Genomic DNA, 17,486 nt, shown 5'->3' on the forward strand with positions numbered 1-17,486 from the left:
TAAGTGCAGAAAAATGAAACTCAACCACCTTCTCACACCACACGTAAGAATAAATTCAAAATTGACCAAAGACTTAAATGTTAGACCCGAAACTATAAAAGTCATAGAAGAAAACTTAGGCAGCAAAATCTTAAACATTGCTTGTAGCAGTATTTTATCAGATACATCTCCTCGGGCAAGGGAAACAAACAAACAAAAAAATAAACAAATGGGACTACATCTAATTAATCACATTTATTTTAAATTCTTTGTTTATGCTGTCCATTTTCCTTCATCGTTAATATTTCTATTTTATGGGTGTTTGTGGCTCTTACTTCCTTGTTCTATATCCTTAAGTGTGTGTTAGTTTTTACTTGTCCAGCCATCTTTCTGAGTAAGAATCTCTCTCTTCTGCCTGTTGGTTGTGTTCAACATGGTGATCTCCTGCTGTTGGTGAGATGCACCTGAAGCATGCTGCTGTATCTCTCTGTGTTCAGCTGCTTTGTCCTGAGTGAGAGTCACCATCTAACACAGGTGGAGGTCGGGGCAGGGCTCTGCCTCCCAGCTACTCAGTTGGCTGTCCTCCGGCTTATCCCTCACTTCACTTTGTATTTCTTAATTCTGAGTTCATAGCTTCTCCGGAAGGACTGTTTTCTCTGGAGAAGTCTTTTCCTATGGGCTGTGGTTTTCTCTGGGAGTTCCTTAGTAGATTTAATCCCGTCCATTTTTTATCTTTTTGGGAGTTCCTCAAAACATTTATTTTATTACTCATTTTATTTTAGTAACATTCCTTTTTGTTTTTCAGCCTTTTTTTCTATTCAAATATCTTGTATTTTAAATAGTTTTTATTGGGGAAAGAGGTATACAGGTGTGTGTTTTGTTTGTCATTTGGCTCTACTTGGTAATATTTAATACTTAGCAGTATTTTCAGTGATATATTTGGACTAAATGCCAGGTGATCCTAGAGCTGTAGACTTTGGGCTTTAGAATGTAATCGTGAAGTGAGATGAATGACCTTTGTGTGTTTCCTAATGAGGAACCTGAGGTGCTTTAGCTCAGTGGCCCATTACCATTTCCTCTATATTAGAGTATGGATCATTCTGTCAAAGAGAAAAATGGCATTTGAGATTTGAGCAATTAGTTAACTTATTAAAAGCAATTAAGTACTTTTTCACATGTTAATTAACTCACTCTGTCAGAAGTTACCCTGAGTGATTACTAATCTAATGCTGGGGGAATGAATGAGGTTATCAGATGCTCTAGTCTAGAATGTTACTATGTTCAAGTGCAAAAATGAAATAATTTTTCCAGTGTTACACATTGTTGAACAGTAATCATTGTTACATCTTTACATAACTACACTGTGCTTAGTGAAATGTTGTTATTGTGTCTTATTTCCTAGTTTGACACTGTTAGAAGCAGTCTTCAGAAAATTAAAGAAACAAAAAGTGAAGAAGCAGTTGCTGCTAACACTAATACCCTGCAGAAGAACATGCGAGTCATTGAAAACAAACCAAGCAATCCACAGTCTGCAGCTGAAAAACCAGATGATGATGTGAGTGGAGAGGAAGACAAGCAAGAAAAGGCAGATAGGAAGGTTACAAAAACAGTGTGCCAGGTGCCTGCACAGCAGATGGAACAGGACGCTCCTGAGAAGAAGGTGGACTCTGTACACCAGAAAGCACGGACCAAGTCACAGCCCGGTGTTGCCCATCAGAAAAATGAGAAAGCAGATGAAGAAAAAGGAAGTAATTTAGATGAGGAGGAAGAACTGAAGCAAGTATACCAACTCCAAGTAGCTGAAGAAATGGCAAAGGAGATCAAGAAGAAAATAAGAAAGAAACTCAAAGAACAGTTGACTTACTTTCCCTCAGATTCTTCCTTGCATGAGGACAAATTGAGCAGTGAAAAAAAAAGAAAGAAAAAAAAGAAAACTCCAATCCTGTCTAATGCTGAAACAAGGTACTTTACATTGATAAATATAAAATGCTCTCTTAAAAGCTATTACTTCTACTTTTAAGTGATGCCCGTAGTTTTACAAGGAAAATTCTTAAGACTTTCATTTGGACACATTGTCAGTGCAATAATAACAGCTAACCTTACTATGTGCTGAATGGTTTATACGAATTAGCTAACCCAATGAGGAATGGGTGTGCTGTCTTTTGTAGATGAGGAAACTGAAGAGTTTCTGTCACAGAAGCTGGAAGAAGTTGAGCCAAAAGCTGAGCAGTCTTGCTCTAAAATCTCTACCCTTAACTACTCATTTACATCTCCTTTCAAATAGTAGAAACCTAGTTACTCCTCCATTTGTCAGTTATAAATGCCTCTTTGGATATGCAAATAGAGCCCTTTTCCCTTAATATACAAATAACATTTGTTCATTGTAGAACACACAGAAACAAAGAAGAAAATGAAAGCAATCCAAACATCCAGAGATAACCACTATTAGCAATTTGGTATTCTACGCTTTTTCTGTATAGGATGCTTATATATGTATGCTGGCATATGCAATGTGAACGCCTGTGCGTATATTCATATAAATATGTCTCTGGGGAAACCAAAATAAAAAACCACCTTTAACTACCATAATTTGTTTTCTGTAGTTCATATTAAAGTAAACAACTTGAGGTGAGAACATTTTGTATCTATTGCCTGGCATACAGGGGCAATTTTCTCTAATGTCCTGATCTAAAAATAATTATCCTCATATCAGAAGCTAGACAACCAGTGGTAACAAAGAGAGGGCACACAGAGTTGCTACAAGGACATATTAGTCTATTTGTTAGTTACCTGCTGCTGTGCAGTGACTTGTACTTGGTTTGTATTTGCAGTGTATTGACCTTGCGTGACACAGTTGAAGGTGAGCAAAAGGAAGGTCTGGCTGGAACAGTTACTTCAGATAATCGTCAAGAAGATGAAGTAACCTCAGTGGGTCAAAATGTAGAAGACAGCGTGCAAGACGACACAAAATCCAAACCAAAAAAAAAGAAAAAGAAGCCCAAAGCAGGTTTGTTATCCAGATGAAATGAAAAAATGTGTTCTTGGTAGAAATAACTTGATTTTAGGACTTTCAATTCCTTAAAACTAATGAAAATTAGTCCCAAAGGATATAATAAAAAATTAAATATATAATATTTGGTACTTGTTCTTGGCTTCATCTAGATTAAAACAGTCATTTATTTGCGACTCCGACTTCCTGTGATAAGTTAGTATTATTTGAGTTATCTCTAACTCCTGACTTAATTTAATTCAAGTCTAGAAACATTAACTTTGTAGTTGCTATTATAGCAGAGACAATTTCCTGTTTCTGCCATTGAGTTTAGAACCCTAAGTAACCTAGACTCGTAGTCGTTGAAAGCAGTGCGTGGTCAGCAGGCAGTGAACGTGCTAGACAGCGAGGCTGCATGGCTGCCCCACGGCATCTTCCTCACTCCTCAGCCTAGGCTGGCCCTCATCTTCCTCACTTTCCCTCTTCTCTTCCGGCTTTCCGTCTTCCTCTCCACTCACGTCTTTCCTCTTATGTTCCTTTACTTACTACTCTGGCCTTTTTTCTGCTGCGTACATTCTTTCTGTTGTTTTCAGTTTCCACTTAATGGGCCAAAAATTGGAACTAAAATAGGCAATTTTAGAATTTATGGTACTTATTCATTGGATTATGCAATTGATGATGTCTTGTGGTTTCTGTAATTAAATTTTAGAGAAGTGTACATATCATAGGTATACTACTTAGTGAATTTTCACAAACTGAACGTGCCTATAAAATCGTCATCCAAATCGAAAAACAGAACATTGTTCATACCAAGAAGTCCCTTCAAGTAGCTTTCCAGCTCATTGCCCTTCAGAAGTAAACACTGTCTTGAATTTGACGCATAGTTTATTTTTGTCTGCTTTTCTATTTTCATATAAATAGTATCACAAATACTATGCTCTTTTTTGTGTGGCTTTTTTTACTCAAACTTATTTTTGTGAAATTAATGCTGTTATTGCACACAGTTAAACTTATTCATTCTCAGTTGTTTTTGTGCTGTATGGATATCCATTGTATAAATGTACCACAGTTAATTTACCTGTTGTATTGATGGACATTTGAGTTGTTTCTAGTTTTGGGCAATTACAAATCAAGAGGTAAGGAATTGTCACACCTTTTGGCAGCACATGTATACATTTTTATTTAGCATGTTCTTAGGCGTAGAGTTACTGTGTCATAGATCGGGTGTATTTTCCGTTTTCTAGAGTTGGTTTCCCGATCGACACTGGCAGTATTTCAGGGCCTCCAGCGCTGTACGTGTATGTTGTCGGTATTTTACAATGTTACCCGTTTTTATTGTGTATGTTTCATTTTAACTTTAATTTGATTTCCATGATCACTAACGAAGTCAAACATATTCATGTTTATTGACTGCTTGGATTTCTTCATTGGTAAATTTGTTCAAGTCTTCATTGTATAAATTTAAGAAATTGAATTGTCTTTTTATTAATTTGTGGGGATGTTTTATATTTCTAGATATCAGTCTTTTCTCATAAATAAATAGATATGCACATCTATCTTGCAAATATTCTTTCACTCTGGGTTGTTTTATTTTTCTCTTATTGAATCGTTTGAAAAATAGAATCTTTAAATTTTACATAGCTCAATTTATCCATTTTGTTCCTTTGATAGTAAGTGCTTTCTGTGATTTATGAAATCTCCCAAGTTCTGAAGATGTTTCTGGTATTCCTAAAAGTTTTCGTTTTGCTTTTCACATTGGTTTACGCAGTCCATCTGGAATTGATTTTGTGTGTAGTGAGAGGTAGCGGTCAAGACCCATTTCCCTGAATGTGACTAAACAATTGACCAGGGCCATTTCCTGGAGAGAGGACCCTTCCCCCCAGTGGTGCAGTGTCACTTTCATCATAAAGAACATGAGTAGTAAACAGACCCATTTCTGTAGTCTGTTGTTACATTAGACTGTTTGTACCAACGCCACCAGTCTTTTTCTTTTTAATTTTTATTTAGTTATTTTTCAAGTACAGTTTTCTGTTTATTTCTCCCATCCCAGCCCACCCCGCCCCATGCACCCCACCTCCCTCCCATTTCCCCCCCCTTAGTTTTTATCCATGTGTCCTTTATACTTGTTTCTCTAAATCCTTCCCCTTTTTTCCCCTTAAATTCCCTCCCCTCTCCCCTCTGCTCGCTGTCTCCTTGTTCTTTATTTCAGTGTCTTTGTTTTTAGTTTGCTTGCTTGTCTGTTTTGTTGTTTAGCTTCCTGTTAAAGGTGAGATCATATGGTATTTGTCTTTCAACACCTGGCTTATTTCACTCAGCATAATGCTTCCAAGTCTTAATTACCATAACTTTACAATGGGGCTTGCTGTTAGGTAGTGTAAGTACCCTAACTTTTGTCTTCGTTAGCATTGCCCTGGCTATATTTTACCCTTTGCATTTCCATATAAGTTTTAGAAGCAGCTTCTTAATTCTCTCTCCTTCCCTTTCTCCACCCATAATTTCCATCCAGATTGGGTGAATCTACAGAGATTTACAATATAACAACTCTAAGTACACTTGATCTCTTTACAGAGTACTGATTCTTGCCATCCAGGAAATTGGCACACACCTCCACTTATTTACACTTCACCTTATCTGTGTAATAATGTAACTTTCGGCAGTATGTCGCCTTAAGATTCATTTCTAGGTACTTGATGTCTCTTAATGCTAGGTTGAATAGCATTTTTTTAAAATTTTGTTTTCTTTTGGGTTGGTCAAAAAGCCCATATTTTTTTTCTTGTAAAATAAGAGACACATTTTTCATTTTCACCAATAACTTTATCAATTTGGCTATTTGGGTATGTTGGCTATCTCCCGCATGGTAGAATGTTGATTGTTCTCAATTAATATCTTGATTTGATCCTTGTCAACTTCAGCTGATCTACCCGAACATGGAGCAAGAAAATCATCACAAAACTTCACAAACCACTTTTGACATATTCAATTGATCACAGCACCTTCTCCATACAGTACACAAATCTATTTTTGCATTTCAGTTGTGTTTTTACCTTTCTTGAAATCATAAAGTATAATATACCTCTTAGAAGGTAAGTCTGCCATCATCTGGCTTTTTCTTTCTTTTTCCTTGAAATGTCTTTATTAACAAAGAAAAATAACCATGGATCATAAAGATTAGGCTATATGAAAATTCAGCTTATGTTGTTGAGTATACTGCTGTGGGAAGAATTGATTAGAATGTTCATGTTCTTCTGCGCTTCTAGTTTCAGATGATAATGAAGACACTGATGGTGATGATGGTGTTCACGAAGTAACAAGTCGAGATAGTCCAGTGTATCCCAAATGTTTGCTTGATGATGACCTTGTCCTGGGAGTTTACATTCACCGAACTGATCGACTTAAGTCAGATTTTATGATATCTCACCCGATGGTAAAAATTCATGTGGTTGATGAGAACACTGGTCAATACGTCAAGAAAGATGATAGGTACTTTTTAAAATTTCGCAGCCAACCCTTGAGTTGAAAATGCCCACAGTAGAAGTTCTCTTTTCTGCCATTGAAAGTCAATGCAAGCAGGGTTATGGATTTGTATTGTAGAAAAATTTGCTAGTTGTAGGTGTTCATCAACCATTGATACTGATCAGTATGTTTTATAGAAGAAATGGAGAGCTTCTGTTGATTTAGTGGTTCCTTGTAAGTGGATGGGAGTCGAGGGAGTTTCTGCCAAGCTTAGTGACTCATTTATGGCATTAAGCCAGCTTTGTAAATCATCTGCTGTTGCGTTGTAAATGCATTCATGCTCTAAGTTCCTATTTTTGTTTTGAAGTTAATATGTTACCTGGGCCTCAGGTGAAGTAAATGAATTTTGAATTTAATTTTTTTTAAAGTCCTTTTTTTAAAAGATTTTATTTATTTATCTTTAGAGAGGAAGGGAAGGAGAGAGGGAGCGAAATATCAATGTGTGATTGCCTCTCGAGTGTCCCCTGCTGGGAACTGGCCTGCAACGCAGGCATGTGCCCTGACTGGGAACTGAACCACGATCTTCTGGTTTACAGGCCCATGCTCAATCCACTGAGCTACACCAGCCAGGGCATGAATTTAATTTTTTTCCTACTATTACTTCTATAGCTACATGCTTGAAGGCCCAAAGAAAAAGTACAATAAAATATACAGTTAAACTGGAAAAAAATACTATCTTCTTGGAAAGATGGCAAAGATGAGAAACAGTATTATCAGAAAGGTTATTCATTTACTCAGTTGTCTTAGAGCATACAGAGAAGATATGATACACCTCAAAAGGTTTATAATTCTATTGTGCTCATTTTCTTATTTAAATTTACTATTTTATGACAAACTCAATTAAGATTCTGAAGGAATTACTTTATTCCAGCTTTGCATGCTGAAGGTATAATCATACCTCTCACTTTATATTTCTATAATAAAATAATTCTGTGAAACCAACTGATACATGTAAATGCAAAATAAAGTACAACTACTTTTAAGTCTTACAAAAATTGTAATTTCCTAAGTGGACTATCACAGTAATTTTTCCTTATGTATTATAGCTATTCATTGATTTTAGTTGCCTCACCTTGAATACCATATTTTAATTTTTTCTCACATTCTCAAATTTAGGAAGAATAGTGTTAATAGAAGTACTTTTTTTTTGAACAGTGAACGGCCTGTTTCCTCTTACTTTGAAAAAGACAATGTGGATTATATTCTTCCTATCATGACCCAGCCATATGATTTTAAACAGTTAAAATCAAGGCTTCCAGAATGGGAAGAACAAATTATATTTAATGAAAACTTTCCCTATTTGCTTCGAGATTTGGATGAGAGTCCTAAAGTCATCCTGTTTTTTGAGGTATGTAAATAGAGCAATTTTAAACTAAATTTTGGTTATTACTGTCGTCCCTTGGTATCTACAGGGGATTGGTTCCAGGATCCTCTGTAGATACTAAAATCTGTGGGTGCTCAAGTCCTTTATATAGAATGGCACAGTATTTGCATATAGCTTATATTTGCATGTAGGCTGCAGCAGAGTCTATCTATAAATCACTTCATTCACGTTGATTCAGTAGTTCTCTGTGCATAGCAAATTCAAGTTTTACTTTGGGAACTTTCTGGGATTTTTTTCAAAAAATATATGAGATCTGTGGTTAGTTGAATCTTTGAATGTGGAACCCACAGATACAGAGGGCCAATTGCAAAGCTGTTGTTTTAGTAGTTCAGTATACAACCAAGTAGTGTGAAAATTTAATTTCTGTTATTTAATGTTTGTAATAAGCAGTCTCCACAAGTGATACAAGTGAGAGATACAAGTAATAGCATATTTATTGAGCATTTACTAGTATGAGTAGTTAGCCTTTAGATTTACTCTATTATTTAATCCTTAGGACAATGCCATGACTGTTAACTGAAGTGTTGAATTGAATGTGTATCTATGTAATCTTTCATTTTTGACCCATTCAGAAAGTGTAAACTCATTTAACAGTATCAGACTCCCTGAGAGTTTGTATACTGCTAAGAGAAATGAAGTTGAGCATACACAGATCTCTTGACTGATAACAATGTAATATATAATGGAATGAAGTAGAGCTTCTTAGATGTGAAAAGTTAGTGGAGGGTCTAAGCAGTTAGGAAAACTTTTATGGAGTATATGGTCTTTGAGCTGACATGCTATTCTCATTTTTTGTTGCAAAAGAAATCAAGAAGTGTAAAGTGATTTTTCTCAGTTACTTCAACTTCAAGCCAGATAATTTGTATCTGAAGCTAGTTTAAACCTAAAAACCACATTTCTTTTAACTGATTCATGTTCTCTCTCCATAGCAAAGGGAGGCAGAGAAATCTTCCAGTGTCAGCAAAGTGGTGAATTTCAGCATGGCAGGGGGGGCATGACCAGGCCCAGGGACTGGTTTTGTAGTTGCTTGTGTTTATAGACCCTAAATTTTAGGTGCTCTGTGTGTGTTTATGAAACAAATATTCTAACATTCACATATGATTGTGTTACATAATTTATACAAAGCTTTAATTTTTTTGAGAAGAGATATAATTTGTATGTCAAGGAACTTCTCTGTCATAGAAATTTGTCATTACTACTATAATATTCTTTTTTTAAAGGAAAGCCTTTTTTTTTTAGATTTTATTTATTGATCTTTCGAGGAGAAGGGAAGGAGAGAGGGAGAGAATATCAATGCGTGGTTGCCTCTCACGGATCCCCTGCTGGGAACTTGCCTGCAACCCAGGCATGTGTCCTGACTGGGAACTGAACCACGATCTTCTGGTTTACAGGCCCATGCTCAATCCACTGAGCTACACCAGCCAGGGCATAATATTCTTTTATATTCATTTTAGTAATAGAGATTTAAGAAAGATTGTTGGATTATAAACACTTTTGGGTGCTTAAGTTTTAACATAATGCATATTGTCTACAAAATTGATTTTTATTTAAACTTTTTAAGGGTTTATTGAGGACAACTTAATAATAACTACCAGAAATCTTTAAAACTTACTGCACTTCTAAGTATTTTTCCTAAGGGAAAAAATGACAAGTATACAAAGATGTATGTGCAAGGGTATTTGTTTATTTAAGTACTGTTTATAATAGCAAAAGTTTCAGAGACAAGTCTTTACAGTCAGAAGGAGGTTTGGTTGAATAAATTTAGGTTTATATTAAATTATAGCATTTATAATACAGAAGAATACTAGGCAGCCATTGCCATGATAATATACATATGTATGAATTGACTTACATAGATACTCACTATGAAGTGTATCATAGTGGTTTGTGAAATAGCATTGGACTCGTATTAATATGAAGATATTTAGGAATACCCAGGAAGGAGGCTTAGATACATGTGAACCTGTAAACATTTAGATGTTACTGGTGATCATTTCCTGGTCTGGGTTACAAGTTGTTTTTATTTAGTAATATGTTTTTCTTATATTGTCAGTTTTTTTATTGCGCATGTATTACAACTGAAGACAGATAGATTTAAGAATATAAAAAGCAGGGATGAGTGGAATCCGTATTATTTTTTTAAAGCCTTCTTCTATAAAGATTCATTACCCCAGTGAACTGTTGATAAGCACTATGATAAGTGCAAAGTGACAGTCTTCGGGTAAGACCCTGGAGTACACGTAGTCCCTGTGGAAGGTAGGTGGTGCATTTTTGAGCTTTGGCATCTGGACAGGCTGGAGATGTGAAAGAAATCTTCTTGGGAGACCTAATGACAGCTTACGTACAAAGAGGAAATCCCTCACTTCACAAAGATGATCTAAGGAAGGACCCAGAGATAGATAAGCCCAGGAGTTTTCTAAGTAAATGGTCCCTCAAAGTCTGCTCTCATTAAGAAACGGTCCAAGTTTAAGTATTCTGTGCCAGGTGTGTTTGTGCCTAGACCATATTTGAGGTAATTAGTATTTTTGTCTTGGATTTAAAATAAATCTTAATCAAAGATTTATTAATAAAAAAGTGGCCAAAAAATAGATCCTCACTAATAGTATGAATTAACTTAAAGGTTAATGACATTAAATAAAAATGTTTTTCCTCCCTATAAGGAAAACTTTTAAGAAAACATGACTTTTTCATTTTTATAATATACTGTTAGAAAATATTAAATTTTAGGTAACCTAGTGTTCTGTAAAATAATTTAAAAAATATTTATTTATAGATTCTTGATTTCTTAAGCATGGATGAAATTAGGAATAACTCTGAAGTTCGAAACCAAGAATGTGGCTTTCGGAAAATTGCTTGGGCATTTCTCAAGGTATGTTTTTCTTCCATTTTAAACACATTTAACATAATCTTTAAATCTGACAGGCTGCTCTTTTCCAATTCAGTTTTGTTTCATATAAGGAGTTACGATCTCAGGTAAGATTGCAGTGGTAGAGAGTTACTAATTGAAGCTCCAGCGATACTCATTCAGATTCTGAAACATTTGTTGAATGCCTGGTTTGTGCCAGGTGTGCTGTTCGGCTCTCAGGACACAGCATTGAAAAAGACAGACACAGTCCTGCTGTCATTTACTCAGCAAATGTTTATTACACCCTTCCTGTATGCCAGTCACTGTTCTCTAGTCAGTGAACAAAGAAGAGAAACTCCTTGGCCTCGCAGACATCCTATCTAGCAAGAAAAACAGACAAAAACAATTGATTACACAACTTTTCATTGTAATTTTTGAACACTGAAGAGGTATAAGGTGGATGATGACAGCAGCCTGTGGGGTCAGAGAACCCTCAGGAAGAGACACTGAGCCTGAGTGTTAGCAAGATGGTACCAGTGGCAAAGGCGGTCCTAAGAAGAGGGCACCGCACAGGCAGAGGCACTGCTGTTGCCGGCAGTAGGTAGGCGCGAGTCCTCCATGTTGTCCGCGGGGTCTGCAACTTTCAGCGACATGATGTACGTAGTGAAATCAGTTTTATCGCAGAATAATTGATGTGAACAAGAGTTAAGTTCCTATGGCATCCCACCGTGTTACAACAAAAGGGTGTTTAACGAAATGTTGTTTGAGGGCCTGCGGTACTCAGCCAGAAGAAGGCCACTGATACCGGGGGACAAAGACTGAGGAGGAATGGGTGAGTGGAGAGATTGCTGAGCTAGACAGTGTCTTGATTATACAGGGTCTTCTAAGGCATTGCCACAGAAAAGCCATTGCAGGATTTTAAAGAGCTGTGGAAAGCTTTATAGAATTTTAAACACAAGGATAAAATAAACTGATTTATGTTTTGGAAAGATTGTTGGGTGGAGAATAGAGAGGGTGCAAATATATATTCTGGAAGGTCAAAGCAGGAAATTCGTCCAGCAGTCTGTGTCTAAAACGGTGTCTTTAGGATATTTCTGCAGAGGTAAAAGGCATGGAAAGATTAACATTTGTTAAAAAGAGATTTTAATTGTATATTTTTTAAGTTTCTGGTATTTTTTATTTCTGACTTCAGACATAAATTTGTGTAACAAAAAGTCTGGAGTAATTAACCTATTTTGTACTGTCTTATTATAAAACTTTTCCTTTTGTATATCCATCCATTCAACAAATATTTGTGTCTCTGAAATGCTAGGCACTGCCATTATAAAGGGCATTCATAGATAAATTAGACAGTGTTCTTGCCCTTCAGTTCAGTTTCTATGTAAAGATATTACTTACATGACTGTGTGCTATAGAGCAGATGGTCTGAAAACCCAGGTAACTCACTGAATCCATGTTGGGGGTTAGAGAGAGGCTTTAGAAGAGGTGTAGTCTGGCTGCTATGTGGCAGCCAGGTGGGCTGTGATGAGGAAGTAATTCTACAGTGAACTTGGAAATCACTTGGTCCAGTGTTTCTTTTAAAATCTTCCTTTTATAACCCATTATTTCTGTGCCCCTCTATATTGAATAAGTGAGGGGAAAAACAAAAGAAAAACCCTTAGAAAGGTCACTTTCACATAGTAAGCATTGCCTTCTTGTGGTCTTATTAATCATTCCTTTAATGCTAAGGATTGTGTAGAACTTCAGTATTTCCTGTAAGCTGCACTTGGGAAACAGAACTGTATTTCATAGCATTTTTGCTTTTAAATGTCATGTAGATTCTTATTTATCTATTACATTACCATTGACAGAAATGGCAATCAGGGTTCTCCTGGCCCCACCCCCTGTAAAGGGTAAGATTTTCTGTGTGCTTCATCTGTAGGAACACTTAAATACCTCCCTTATGAGACTAAGCTTTTCAAAGTCAGTAAATTTGTTCAACATTTTTAGTTTTATTTCACCAAATTTCTTTGCATTTAATATATATCACCCTCTTGAACCTCTGTATTTCGTAATATCACCACCTCCCGGCACATTAGTGCTCCCAGCACATAAAGTGCTTAGTAAATACCTATTGAGAGAATTAATAAATGTATGGGAATAGTGACTAGGAAAAAATGCATCTTTGACAAGGCATGAATCACATTAAAATGGTATTGTGTTAATACCTATACCATTGGTTCCAGGAATGTCTTAGGTGATTGTAAAGTTATTATAGTGATCCTAATGAACCCCAAAGGAATCTTGTCCAGATACAAATTTTTGAGACTTTATCATAATTCTCAGCTAGAGGCACTTTTAGTTCTCTTAGCACATATGTATATATTTATTTAAGCATTATAAATATATATCATGTAGCTCAGTTACTTCCAGTGTCATGCAGTAAACCAAAAGGTTGTGGGTCCAGTTCCCAATCAAGGCACATGCCTAGGTTGTGGGTTCGGTCCCCAGTTAGGGCGAGTTCAAGAGGCAGCCGGTTGGTGTTTCTCTCTCACATGGATGCTTCTCTCCTCCTTTCTGTCTCCCTTCCCCTCTCTCAGAAATCAGTGACATGTCCTTGAGTGAGGATAAAAAGAAGTACTGATACTATACAATGGAAAATTCGTCTCCATGTTTAAATAGAATGCATTCGATCTTTATCATTATTATCTCAAAGTATATTGATCCCCTTCTTTGTGCAAAATAACATCTACACAGAAATATTAAATGCTTTACCAACAATCTGAAGTTGTATAGGCAAAAAGACAACTATCAAGAAAATGTTTAAAAAGTCATTTGCATTACCCACTGTCAAAGTGATTTTGAACTGTGGTTAGCCAACTATGTCAGAGTTCTTTGCTTTATAATCTAAAAAGTTTCTGCATGCCATATAAATTTTTTAAATGAGTTTTTGACTATATATTATTGCTTTATTGGATTTATTTATTTTCAATGAAGATAAAATTCTATTTGAATTCTTCTTTTAAGCTTCTAGGAGCCAATGGAAATGTAAACATCAATTCAAAACTTCGCTTGCAGCTCTACTACCCACCTGCTAAGTCTCGATCCCATTTAAATGTTGTTGAGGTTTTTGAATGGTGGTCAAAGTGTCCCCGAAATCGTTATCCATCAACGCTGTATGTAACTGTAAGAGGATTGAAAATTCCAGAATGTGTAAGTTAACAGCACATGGAAATTATATATCCTCTGTTGAGATTAAATGATGACATGTTTTCCAGTCCTAAAAATATCTCTAGAATTATTTTAATAAGTTCGTAAAATAGAAACTTACCTTCAGAGATTATGTATTGATCCTGTAATAGCTGATACTTAAAACATAATTAAATGAATTTTAAATAATAAATATAGATTTCATTGTTAGGGAAAATGTTTTTTAAAATAATACTGTTTTTTTTAAATATTAAAGATATAAGTGATATAAAACAAGCTGAGAAATATTGTTCACAAAGGAGGATCAGATAGTTAATATTTTAAGCTTTTCAGGCTATACAGTCTGTTGCAATTATCAGCTTTTAGCGTGACATTAGCTATGTAGACATATGTAGGTGATGACAAAACAATTTGAAAATGTGTTCCAGTAAAACCTTATTTACAAGAACAGTCAGGATAGATTTGGCCTGGGCCATAGTTTGCAGACATGATTTACAGCCACATTTTTTACAATATTATTTAAATAATCAGTAAATTATATTTTTACTGCTATTTTTCATATTTTAAAATTGTAATGATCTTGGCAAAAGTTTCACCTAAAATGAGGTGAAACTTCTGCTTTCGTCTTACTTGCTATAGATATTTCAGGTCAGTTGCGTATTCTGTGGTTGGTATTATAAAGTGTGACCACAGAGTTGGTTTGCATTGATTTGAATGCAGTTAAATCTATTTTTAAGAAATGGAAGATTTTAAAAACTTTAGATTTTAATATCAGTTTTGTGATATTAAAGCCAGAGATACCATAGTATATCAGAGTTGTGCCATAACATCTGGTAGGTGTTGGTGAAGAGACAGAAGCAAAAGAACAGAGTTATTAAAACAGTTTCATGTTACCAATCAAGCTCTAGTTTTTCTTCTAACTTCTAAGGCTTTTTGGTTATAGGACAATAATTTTAAACAACTTTCTTCTTATTTAGAATAATGTACACATAAAATTTGAATTTTTTTCTGGATTACATTTTGAAAGCATTTCCATAGTGTTGGTTTCAGTGTTTTAAAAACCATCTGTGATAGAAAAGAAAAAATTAATGTGATACATAATTTTCTCACTTTCTATACATATTTAGGTAAAGCCATCTTACCGTCCAGCGATGGCTCTTCAGGAGGAAAAAAGTAAACCAGCGTATTGCGAGCAACACCATGAGTCAAGTTCTGCAGACACAGAACCTGGGTTAGAAGATTCAAAGGAAGTAGTAAGGTGGAAACGGCTGCCAGGGCAGGTGAGGTGTTTGCTAGCACTGTATTCACTTAGATATTTCCACCTTTAATACTCCAGCAACCCCTAGGGCAGTACATTGCTATTTTAAACTCTCAGAGTATTCTTGTTTTTAACCACAATATTGTCTTTCCAATAATACATTTGGCAAGTAATAATAGAGTGATTGTCACTTATATAAAAACACTCTAGGCTGTTTGTTTAGAGATGGGAGCAGTTTTTTTAGTTTGGTTGAGCTACTGTGAAAAAATACTGCAGCCTGCTTGACTTAAACAGCAGAAACTTATTTACTTGTAGTTCTGTGGGCTGCAGGTTCCAAGACCAAGGGTGGCAGCGTTGGTTTACCCTGAATCCTTTCTTCTTGGCTGACAGATGGCTGCCATCTGGCTGCCCTTTTATGGTCTTTTCCCCCTGCCCTGTATATATGCCCTGTGTCTTTTCCTCTTCTAATCATGACCTGCCCTAAAACAAAACAGAACAAAACAAAAACAGAAACCTTCATTTTAACTTGACCAGCTAGCTAAAGAACTTATCTCCAATTACTGTTACCTTCTGAGGTACTGGGGTTGGGTTTTAACAAATGCATTTTTGGGCACACAATTCAGCTCATAACAATACATAGGTTTTTGATGTGTATAAGAGGTATGTTTTCTTATTGATTTATTATTAAAAATTGATTTTTAAAAAATGGATTCATGAAATTTTTGTAGAGTCTGGCTTCTTCCTGAATCACATTTTGATGGTGATATGTACATGTATATTTTTTACTACAAGTTGAGCAGTATTTAAGCTTTCACTAAATTTTTCTTGGTTAGCGTATTTTGCAGTAGCAAGAAGTATTTCAGATACAGTTTGGAAATCTGTTAACTTGTTTCCACAAAGAAGAAAAGGAGCTTATTTTCTATGTATAAGCCAATACCAATGCAGTTTATTTAAAATCTTAATTTATGCACTTAGTATATACATAAGAGTGATAGTTTTCCCAGACCTCATTTTCTGAGTTTTGCATCACATTTGCCCTTTTTTTTGAGGTGTTTTTTTTTTTTACAGATCCATCTTAATGTTATTTAAAATACTTTAGACATGTTAATATGGGGAGAATAGCATTTACACTGTGCTCTAGGGACCTTTCCCATCTGCTGGGGCCGCAGAAACCAGTGTTCTTCACTGTCAGGTGCGCTGCAGAGAACTCTTGAAGAAGCACAGGTATAAAGATAATTTTATAGATGAGCAGCTCTCAAGGTGTGATCGGGGAACTGTAGGAGTCCTGGGACCCTTGTAGGGAGACTGTACAATCACCTTTTTTTCATAACAGAATCATAAGATTTAAATAATTTTATAATGATTTGGTTTCTTTTGCACTTTTATTCTCTCATAAGTATACAATGAAGTTTTCCAGAAGTTAAATGATATGTGATATCAGTTATAAAATCTTAACTATCTTTTATGAAGCCAGATATTAAGGATATTTTAAAAAATGTAGAACAGTTTCATTTTATATAGATATTTTTCATTAAAAGACATGTTATTTTTAAGTGAATTAACAATTTTTTAATTTGTCAATTTTAATTTTTAATACAATAAATAGCCATGTCTGTATCTACATATACAAAACTTTTGGGGGGGGTCCTCAAAATTTTTCTGAAACTGTAAAGCATCTTGAAACTAGAATATTTTGGGAATTGCAGGAATGGAAAAGGTGCACCGGAGTTGCAGAAGACAGGTTTATTTGACGGGCTGGTGGCTTTAAGTTAGACTTTCAAAGATGGCCAAGTTGGGGGTAGGTGAAGGGTAGGGAAAGGTGTTTCATACGGGGGCCAAGTTGTAAATAAATGAGAAGTACCTACTGTATTCATCAGGCACTCAAAACTTGACGGGCTGGAAACCAGAGTTTGTGTAAGGTTGTGTGACAGATTGGGCAGGCCCCTGCTGTGGAGTGTCTTGAATAATAGCCTAATACTTGATTGTGTGTGGTGTGAGAAATTAATGAATGGTTTGGGGGTAGGAGAGAAGTATGGTCTCAGTATTTTATGACCAATTAAAGTTGGCAGTGGTGTGTAGTTCTCGTGGTTAGTATACATCAGGATGAAAGAAACCCACCAGAGGGCCATCACAGTCGTTGCTGTGAGGTGACGAAGGAATAATGGCAGCACAAGTGCAAAAGAAGAGAGAAAAACAAAGAACGAACCAGCATAATTTAGTGACTGACAAGGTGGTAAAGAAAGGGAAAGAGTCAGAGATGTTGAGGTCCTTTATTGATATTAAACTTTCATTGGCTATTCTAAGTACTGTGTCAGACCCTGGGAATGCA

General features: G+C 35.7%; 1 protein-coding gene across 1 annotated transcript in view; it reads left to right on the forward strand.

The window, feature by feature from the left end:
- Positions 1-17,486, forward strand: part of AHI1 (Abelson helper integration site 1) — a 198,887-nt gene that overhangs the window by 17,515 nt on the left and 163,886 nt on the right. The window contains exons 4-10 of the mRNA XM_053664881.1: positions 1,382-1,941; positions 2,811-2,986; positions 6,226-6,448; positions 7,637-7,829; positions 10,639-10,734; positions 13,717-13,902; positions 15,027-15,179. Coding sequence (XP_053520856.1) covers positions 1,382-1,941; positions 2,811-2,986; positions 6,226-6,448; positions 7,637-7,829; positions 10,639-10,734; positions 13,717-13,902; positions 15,027-15,179 — 1,587 coding nt within the window. The remainder of the gene's footprint in view (positions 1-1,381; positions 1,942-2,810; positions 2,987-6,225; positions 6,449-7,636; positions 7,830-10,638; positions 10,735-13,716; positions 13,903-15,026; positions 15,180-17,486) is intronic.

This window comes from Artibeus jamaicensis, unplaced genomic scaffold (genome assembly GCF_021234435.1).
Source record: "Artibeus jamaicensis isolate MK-2021 breed Jamaican fruit bat unplaced genomic scaffold, CSHL_Jam_final contig_387, whole genome shotgun sequence".
In the NCBI taxonomy this organism is placed as follows: Eukaryota; Metazoa; Chordata; class Mammalia; order Chiroptera; family Phyllostomidae; genus Artibeus; species Artibeus jamaicensis.